The sequence below is a fragment of the Gadus macrocephalus genome, chromosome 4 (genome assembly GCF_031168955.1).
Source record: "Gadus macrocephalus chromosome 4, ASM3116895v1".
NCBI classification, from domain to species: domain Eukaryota; kingdom Metazoa; phylum Chordata; class Actinopteri; order Gadiformes; family Gadidae; genus Gadus; species Gadus macrocephalus.
In genome coordinates, this window is record NC_082385.1 from 7,061,855 (window position 1) to 7,071,994 (window position 10,140).

A 10,140-nucleotide genomic window follows, 5' to 3' on the forward strand; every position below is an offset into this window, starting at 1 on the left:
CTACACAAAACTAACTCAAACCAAGCGTAAATATTACTTTATAGTTTTAAATACGGCCCACCAGGGAGGAAACCCCCCCCCTCCTAGGAAATAGTTTATTCAAATAAACGAACGGTGCTCTGAATGTGGACAGAAAAACAACAGGAAATCCGTGCAGATTAACAGGATTTCAGGTCCTAATGTATATTAAAAAGGACGGTGTAAGCGTGTATTGTCGGTCATGAACACTTAATCACATTTGTATTTGCTACATTAGTGTGTTTCTGTTAGTGTGTTTGTGTTCTCTTTCAAAGGGCACTGTCGAGACAGCACGGTTGCCATCGGCGACAAAGCTCAGAAAGGATTTAAAAAGCTAAACGTCAGAGTGAAGTCATTATTTTTGTTCAGCTCATAACTGTCAGGTTCTTATGCATTAACACAAATGACCAGGAAATATTTTTTAGACCGAATCAGTAAAATGCAACGTTTGATTCCAGGGCACGCTTTGTACTTGATATAGTGTGTGTGTGTGTGTGTGTGTGTGTGTGTGTGTGTGTGTGTGTGTGTGTGTGTGTGCGTGTGTGCATGGCCTAGTGTGCCTGCAAGAATATTGAGGGAACTCAATCTAAGCATCTAAAATGCAATTGCTCATTACCATTATCATGACCATCACATTAATCTTGATGATAAGCGTTACAACAATCATCACCATCACTGTCATAACCACCACCGCTATCAAATTAATGCACATCATTATCATCGCTCATGTCTCAAAGGCCACCATCGGATTGCTTTTGTAGACTTTCCTCTTTTATGGGCTGTTCTTTGTCTCCCTATACATCATATTATATTATTCTCATCTTTTATCTTTTTATTTGTCGCTTACCTTTCTTATTCCAAAGGCCCATTATCCTTAATGTGATCACATTCCTGAAATGTATTGTATTCATTGACTTATGTCACTCTTATCCGTCATCATTATCATCATCCTCATTCTTATCGCAATCATTTTAAAGACACATATCAGTTGTGTCCGACATTATTCACGTGCATGTCAATGTGTGTGTGTGTGTGTGTGTGTGTGTGTGTGTGTGTGTGTGTGTCTGTGTCTGTGTCTGTGTCTGTCTGTGTCTGTGTGTGTGTGTGTGTGTGTGTGTGTGTGTGTGTGTGTGTGTGTGTGTGTGTGTGTGTGTGCACATGCCTGTGTGTGTTAATATGTGCACATGCCTGTGTGTGTTTTAATGTGTGTGTGTGTATGTGTCAGGTCGACAGTGGACAGTGAGGAGGAGGAGGACATGAGGAAGGGCCGGGGGTGCATGCTGCATTACCAACACTCTGTAGTGAGGGTGCTGACGCCCTTCACTGCCCAGTCGTCAGCCTCCCCGGCCGTCCCGGACCCTGCGTCTGGAGAGACCCCCCTGGAGTACTTCCTACCACCGGACTGGCAGGTAAAGCTCCTGGATCTAGGACCAGGGCCTTGGTGTCTCCTCAATGCACCTGCTGGGATGAGATCTGAGGCCATCGCTCGAATGCAAACTCTGTGTCCGGATATGTGGTCAGATCTCTGGCTCCTGCTAATCCTGAAGACACGTCTGTGACTCAGCATTAACTTCCCCGAACTAGGTTTGCTTTTGTTACGTTTTAGATAGAACACATTTAGAAAGACAAATGATGAAGAGGACCATTGTTTGTTGATTCCTTTTCTCTGCTGTAAGCTAGTTGCTTACTTTAACTACAATATCACAACCACCTCCTTGCCACAGTATTACATTTGTATGTTTTAATTAAGCAGAAGCTTTTACCAAACACAACTTGCCAGAGAGATTAAGAGCTATTTACTTCCCTTGTAAGTCAAGCCTCATCCACACCTACTTAATTCCATCTCAGATAATAGGCCTAGAGAGGGATAATGAATTGCGGCATTCTCGAATTCTGAAGTACAATTGTACAAAGCAATATCCCAATACATATAACTGAAACGGATATGCCTCTACCAGAAGCCCTTCTCTCTCTCTCTCCTCCCCCCACTAAACCCATGTAGCTCAAACGGTTATTATCGCCCCGTCCAAAGTGTGCCTGGAAGTGCCTCTCTCTCGCCAGCAACACCTTTTGAAGCACCTTATTCCAAGCTTGCATTGGACCCCATTGAGACCTCATCTCATTCATTGAGCGCTGGGTGGGTGTGTGTGTGTGCTGGTGTCAGGTGGATGTGAGCAGCCTGGTGCGGCCCTCTCTGAAGGTGCTGGACCCTGACGTAGCTCGTCTGCAGGGTGGAGTCCTGCTGCAGGGACGAGCCGTGGGCACCACCACTCTGCAGGTCAGACCACAACACTGCTGATGCCAATACCAAGATCAATACTAATACCAAGATTCAAGATCAATAGCAATACTAAAGCCAATACCACGATTTATTCCAATACCAATACACTATTATCATAGTGGTAATTATTCAATTACTCAAGGAAACTGTGTGTGTGTGTGTGTGTGTGTGTGTGTGTGTGTGTGTGTGTGTGTGTGTGTGTGTGTGTGTGTATGTGTGTGTGTGTGTGTGTGTGTGTGTGCGTGCGTGCCTATGTGCGTTCCTGCAGGTGCTGTCGCCTCTGTCCTCGTCGGTGCTGGCTGAGAGGAGCATCAGGGTGGTGGATGATAAAGTCAGTGTGACAGAGCTGGGGGTGCAGCTGGTGTCTGGGCTCTCTCTCTCCCTCCAGCTCAGCCCTGGGAGCAACCGGGCCATCGTCGCCACGGCCACCACACAGGAAGTCATCACAGAGCTCAAACAGGTAGGCAGCCCAGGTCGTTGCTTAATCTCTCGCTCTCTCTCTCTCTGTTGCTCTCTCTTTCTCTCTACCTCACATACACACACACACACACACACACACACACACACACACACACACAGACAGACAGACAGACAGACAGACAGACAGACAGACAGACAGACAGACAGACAGACAGACAGACAGACAGACAGACAGACAGACAGACAGACAGACAGACAGACAGACAGACAGACAGACAGACAGACAGACAGACAGACAGACAGACAGACAGACAGACAGACAGACAGACAGACAGACAGACAGACAGACAGACAGACAGACAGACAGACACACACATACCTACATACATACATACATACATACATACATACATACATACATACATACATACATACATACATACATACATACATGTGATGCTGATTGGTATATATCTCTTTACTATGGTCCATATACATCTCTAAACAGGGGTAAGTGAATGCATATGGATGGTAAAACGGTTACGTTGATGTTCATTATTTTAATGAGTTAAGCACAAGGGAGTAAAGGGAGCGTTCATTATTATTAGAAGTGGAAGAAATTAAGCAAATAAATATGATGCATCAAAAACAGAAATATATTGACATTAACCAGAATGGACGTAATACTTCTTCAACACAGTTGTGTTTATGATTATGACTGCATCAATTTAAAAAGGGATTGATTTCAGAGGGAAACACAGCAAGGCGCCCATTACTGTCCAAAGCATCCCTGCAGCAGTTGTTCTGAGTTTAAGTGAACAAAATATATCATCTTATACAGACGGATATAATACGAGATAGAATAACTGTTCACGGATGGTTGTTGCGAAGAGGTGTTTATATTTATTGGTAATGGGGATCACTCAACGATATTAAGAAGCAACTAGGAAACCAATGAGATCGGGGCTAGAGTTTGACAAACTTGTTAAAGTTATCACACAGAAGCAGAACAACTGATTTATGAATAACTTTTGTATTCATTGAAGGAAGATTGCCAAACCAAATATGATACCCAAAGCGCAGAAACTCTGAAATAACTTCTTACCTCGGATTTCGGTTTTGCTTCCTAGTCATTCACTGCATGGCTTTTTCAATTTCTTATCTCGGAGGAAAGCCAAGCTCGGTTCATTTTTTGTCTTAGATTAAACTCGATTCCTTTTTTTCCCTTCAAACTTTGTAAGTAAAGTTTTGTTGCTTAAGATTGATGATACCCCCTGGCCGAAGTTTGGTATTATCTTTCTCTGTACCACACATGATTGGTTCATTCACCTTTGTTAAAATAAATAATTTCCCCGCAAACAAATAGATTTGATTAAAATGTAAGCCCAACTCCTGAACACTTTAATTTAATCTTTGATAAATAACTATGAAACTGATCAGAAAAGTCGCAAAGAGAAAATAAAGTCTGTATTTTCTATCGCTGTTGAATATATTAACTGTATAATTTTACATTATATTGTCCCCTTTATATCTACGAGGAAAGATAAAAAATACATACTGGCTAAATGGAAAGCCAGTTCCTACATTTTTCTGCATTGTAACATTGCATGTTTCTTAAAGGACCACATATATTGTATTTTTTGGGGGATATCCAAGCTATTAAGCAAAAAGTCTTAGTAGATGGATGAATATTAAGATTAAATTATTCAGAAAACCAAAATAAATGTTGGTTGTGGCAACACTTTTTCTGCATTGATCAATGGATAATCCTGATCTCTACAAAGAGTTACTAATATGTATTTGGAGTCGGTTGCTGTGTGGGATTTCTGTCAGCTATAACAACCCTTTTCCTCTGTATTTAATATTCATAAGGGCACTACCACTCATGTGTTCAAGAGCAGCTGATGCAGTTAATTAAAACTAGCTTGTTAGTTATCGTGCTTCAGAAATAGGCAGGCAGCCGCTGTTCCTTAGCAAGGGCTTTGAGCTGGAGACATCTGTCTGGTGGGTGGTTTTGGGAACACCTAACTCCACCACAGGTTGGTGCTTAAACGTTTGGGATACAGCAAGGTTGAAACGGATCACGGCAAACCAAACGAACGGTTCACTGGAACATTTTTAAATCGGAATAGTTAGCCTGTCGACACGCACTCACGACATGGGTAATGTAAAGGGAACGGGCGTCTGCATCCTGTCAAAACAGGAAGTAGACCTATTCAGGATGGGTCTTTGATGCCGGTACCCTAGTGGTGGGGGTGTCATGGGGGGGGGGGGGGGGGGGGGGCTGGTAACTGGCAGTCCTGTGCGCGTCGCAGTTACCCTCCAAACACACTGCTGGAGGAGTTTGTCTGTCAACTGCCGAGGGATTTGAAGGAGCAAAAACTTTGTGGAAAATAGGGTGAACTCCATATGCAGATTAAATACGAAAGAAAATTTCATCAGAGATGGAGTCAGGGGTGGAAATAATGCAATGGCACTTTTTTTCGGGAAGAATTTCGCAGACATGCTCACACATGAAAGTACTGGGTTATTATATTGTATAATTGCGTTAAAAAAAATATTATCATCAAAATTAGCAAGTTGGAAGTCAATCACATTCCCATGTGTGCCAATCGGCACATATTACATTTGGTTGCTTACCAAATACTTTCCCCTTCTTTACTTAACATATTCATAACTTCATGAAACCAACGTGTCATGTACTTTATGTTTGGTGATATTTCAGTATATGATGAAATTCCGGGGAGAAACTGCCAAGCATTTGAAATCTACAGAACTCCAGCAGAAGGCAGGGGGGCCTCTGTGCTGGTTTTCCAGCCGCACACCTGTTTAACTTTACTGTTTTATATCCATGCTCGTTCATTTTCAGTCTTACCAGGCTCAATGCACATGATGGGGGACTGGAATTACCTTTTAGACGGCAGCCTGACACCTCTGCACACTGTCACTGTGATTCACAGAAAGCCACCAACACTCAACCCATACAGCACAGACCCAGACCACAAAACCCATAGTTTGACTATTTGTCTGCCAGAGCATTGTTAGCATAGCTAGCTGGGCTTCTTGGTAGCTTAGTGCTCACTGCTCAGGGATATTTATCATGGCTTTGTTAGCGAAGCGCTCGGGGCTATTCGTCATGTAGTCCTCACGTTATACAATTATTTATACAACGGTTTGTTCCGACCAAGTAATTTGATTGGACAAGAGGCATTCCATCTGTGCTGTGCTATATTACTAAACTGGATGTTCTTAATAGATATTCATCACTGCGCTTTACAGGTGTTAATTAGCCTACATTAATGGTCGTAAGCTGACAGCTCACCTGAGTCACACGTTCCACCAAAGTCTGAAAAGACTATTATTTTCAATAAATGGGAACATATTCATAAATGTACATACAAAGTAGCTGGCCTGCGTTAACGTGACCATAAGGTAGCAAGTCCAGTCCACTCCAGTTGCGGAACTGTTTGTGTTTGCGGTGCCAAACAAATTAAAAAAAAATAATATAACCTTAATATTTTGGATAATATTACGGTTTACTTTTTGATGACGCATGTAGAGCCGTTGTATTAATGAGATATCCCACTCAAGGTGGTGCTTCTATACTGAATATCAGTACGTCCGTGATTGTCTTCAGCACTCGTCCTGCTTCCTGGTACCGACAGCCAATCACAGCCATGCTGATATTCAGTATTACAGCACTCCTTCGCATGGGTTATTGCTTCAATAAAATAGCGGGATGATCTTTATTTCTCCAACGCATTTATCTCAAATTTCACTCACTTGTTTTAAATATATAATATAATAATAATAATATAATATAATTAAAATCCGATACGATTAGGCCTGTTTGGAGTTTGTGTGGGTTTGATGGGGCTGGTGAACAATGCACATGGGAAAAAAAACACATAGTGTGGTGATGGCTTGTTTATCCTGTGTGCCTTGATCACCGATCGCTCCACAAGTGTGCAACTCCCTCTGCCCCAGAGTTTCATCAGCCTGACTGGGGCCAGGTGAGGCTGCTTGAACCAGCCATCGTCCACGCAGCCTGGTTCCAAAACGAAAGAATGAAACCCATCGAAGGTGGCAAATAAGAACAGGCAGAGCCCGCTGGCATCCTGACCGGTGACTCTCTGCTCCCACAATGTTTTCATGCTGAGGTCGTCCGTAGAAAATAATCGATACAGATACATAAACATCTGTATAGATACATTATCATCCATATAGATGCGGTAGCTTCGGGTCCTGTCAAGACGAAAATGACCCACATCCGAATTGTATTTGAACACACTTTGGTCAATAGCATGGACGTGAGCATACATTTGTGTGTGTGTGTGTGTCTGGGTGTTGATCTTTCATTCCATCTAAAGTTGTTGTACTTTGCCTGCTATGTGGCCAAGATATCTGCCAACCTCTGTATTTTATTCTCCTCCCTGATTCCTTTTTTTTCCGATCCCTTTTAAAACACCCATCACCACCATCTTCCACTACCACCCTCACCCCCCCCTCCCACCACCCTCACCCCCCCCTCCCACCACCCTCACCCCCCCCCCTCCCACCACCCTCACCCCCCCCCTCCCACCACCCCCTCCCACCACCCCCACCCCCACCCTCACCCCCCCCTCCCACCACCCCCACCCCCACCCCCACCCTCCCACCACCCCCCACCCCCACCCTCACCCCCCCCTCCCACCACCCCCACCCCCACCCTCACCCCCCCCTCCCACCACCCCCACCCTCATCCCCCCTCCCCTTGCAGGAGGCGGTGGTCAGCTGCTGGGTGCGCTTCAGCGACGGCTCGGTGAGCCCACTGGCGCTGTTCGACCGCGGCCTCTACTCCCTGGCCGTGACCACGCCCGGCGAGGGGGCCGTCTCCGTGCGCCGGGCCCCCCACGCCACCTTCGTGGCGCTGCAGGGCCCCCCCGCCGCGGGCCCCGGGGCCCTGGTGCGGGTGGAGCTGCGGATCTGCGAGGAGTGCCAGAAGTCCAAGAGGAAGAGCAAGCTGGCGGTGGGCACCGGGGCGCTGAGGACGGACCTGCGGGGGGCCGGCCGCGGCGACGACCGCTTCGGGGAGGGGCCGGACGAGGAGGAGGAGGAGGAGGAGGAGGAGGAGGAGGAGCCTGAGGTGTGGTCGACGTCGCGGGAGACGCCCACCGAGCGGGACGGGCGTAGATGGCCGATGCCGAGCCAGGCCTCCACCACCACCACCACCCCCCCCCCCCGACACGGCGACGCCTCGACCCCAGGAGGTTTGGGTCGCAACGGCCCCCGCCAGATTCCCTACGGTTGTTCCTGATAAGACCACCTCCACCGCACCCGACCCCACCACGGGCCACCCGGCCACGACACCCCCCCGCAGCACCGCCGCACGGCCCGGGCTGGAGGCCCCCATGGGCGTGGTGGGGGCGGGGGACGGACAGAGGAGGAGCTACGGCAACATGCTGGACAACCCCGTCGCCCCGCCCAAGAAGGACGGGCCGAACGCCGACGCCAAGCCCGAGAAGGAGACCCCCAAGTCCAAGTCCCCCCCCAAGGTGTTCGAGAACGACATCATCCGGACGTTCAAGGCCATGTCGGACATGGAGATGGGGATGTTTGCCCTGGTGGGGGTCTCGTGCGTCGCCATACTGGCCTTCCTGGTGAACTGCGCCTCGTACAACCTGTGCTTCCGCGGCCACAAGACGCCCGTCCAGGCCGCCCCGGTGCCCACCGGAGACCCCAAGGACCACAAGCACGACTGGGTGTGGCTGGGGACCACCACCATGGGAGGCGAGGTCCCGGGCCCGCCGCCCAAAGTGTGCACGCTCCAACGAGAGGCCCACCACCGGCCTTCGCTGGACTCCCGCCACTCCATGGACGCCCCGACGGGCACCCTGACCTCCGCCTTCCCCCAGAGGACGGCCACCCTGGGCCGCGGCCGCTCCAGCTCCCAGCAGCAGATCCAGTGCCAGCCGCCGTCGGAGCCCACGGCGCAGCGCTCCGCCACCCTGCTGGCCCGGCCCCAGCGCAACGAGCCCCTGCACTCGCCCACCAGCAAGAGGAACCAGGTGCAGTTCACCACCTTCACCACGCTGGACATCAAACACCTGGCGGCACTGAGGAAGAACGGCGTGGACTTCAACTGGGCGCAGCAGCAGCAGCAGCATCAGCAGCTGCTGCTGGCCCAGCACGTCCCCGTCGAGCCCCACCACCACTCGCTGCTACCGGATCTCCCCTGGCCCGTGGTGACCCCCATGGGGCAGCCGGAGTAGGGCCCGTGTGTGTGTGTGTGTGTGTGTGTGTGTGAGGGGTCACCGGGGATGGGATCGTGTGAGAAGGCACGTGGGCTGAACTCATGTGAAGAGACGCTTTACCGCTGTGCGTCTCCACGGCGATGATCGGATGTAAGTGTGTTTATGAATAAATATATGAATAATGACTGGAGATGTTTTTTAGCGGAGGAAAGCTTGGTTCAGAGTTTATTTATGTGCGAAATGAAAGGGAGATGATTGTAAATAGGCTATTATTTTGGGCTGTATACAAATAGATTCATAATAGATCATGCAAAACCAAATAGAAAACTGTATACGATATCCACGACTAGAACTCCACTATTGCCATTCAGATGCTGTAAATAAATGTATTTATATACGTAGCGACCCTGCTACGGCTCATACTCTAGTACTAGCTTTCCTTTATGCTAATAAAATCAACAGAACGGCTTTAAATATGAATGAGTATTTATTTATCCCAGCTAAATTATTGAAAGAACAATGGCATGCTGCACTCCGTCAAACAAAACACCTTTCACAGAACAAATAAAATAAAATAGTAATGTCCATTGTACCCCTGGGGGCGTAGAAGATATTGGAGCTCGGCTCAGAGCGATGAATGTTCTGGAACAGGCCATGTGTGTGTATGAGTGGCTGTGTCTCACTCTAGAACCGGCCGTGTGTGTGTGTGTGTGTGTGTGTGTGTGTGTGTGTGTGTGTGTGTGTGTGTGTGTGTGTGTGTGTGTGTGTGTGTGTGTGTGTGTGTGTGTGTGTGTGTGTGTGTGTGTGTGTCACTCTTGACTCAAGATGGCGCTCACCAATCCACAGGAAATTCAACAAATATGAACTCATCCGGTCCTTCGTCAAGATACTCTGAACGAAAAACAGGAATCCCGTTCATCGGTGATGAGGCTTGAAAAATAGCCTCATCACCACGACAACGCCCTCAAGGCCCGATGGGGATGTCGTAACAGAGTTATGGGCGACCCAGCTCGGTCCCTTCTAACGTTGCATCACCTGTCCACTTATGTTCACACACCTCCTGTTTTTCTGTCAAAGGTAACACCTCCACACATGCCTCTGCCCCTTGACCCAGAATATACCCGTCCGTGATTGGCTCAAAGTAATTACAACAAAATAAATGTTTCCTTATTTTAGTTACTTATTTTA

The 10,140-nt window shown here is 47.8% G+C and overlaps 1 protein-coding gene across 1 annotated transcript in view; it reads left to right on the top strand.

Annotated features, from left to right (window-relative positions):
• The window catches only part of LOC132455801 (transmembrane protein 132C-like), a 33,571-nt gene extending 23,732 nt beyond the window's left edge, over positions 1-9,839 (top strand). The window contains 5 exon segments of the mRNA XM_060049773.1: positions 1,244-1,427; positions 2,183-2,296; positions 2,568-2,759; positions 7,479-7,952; positions 7,954-9,839. Of these exon segments, the coding sequence (XP_059905756.1) occupies positions 1,244-1,427; positions 2,183-2,296; positions 2,568-2,759; positions 7,479-7,952; positions 7,954-8,970 (1,981 nt within the window). The 3' untranslated portion in view covers positions 8,971-9,839.
• Positions 9,840-10,140: the final 301 nt, after the last annotated feature.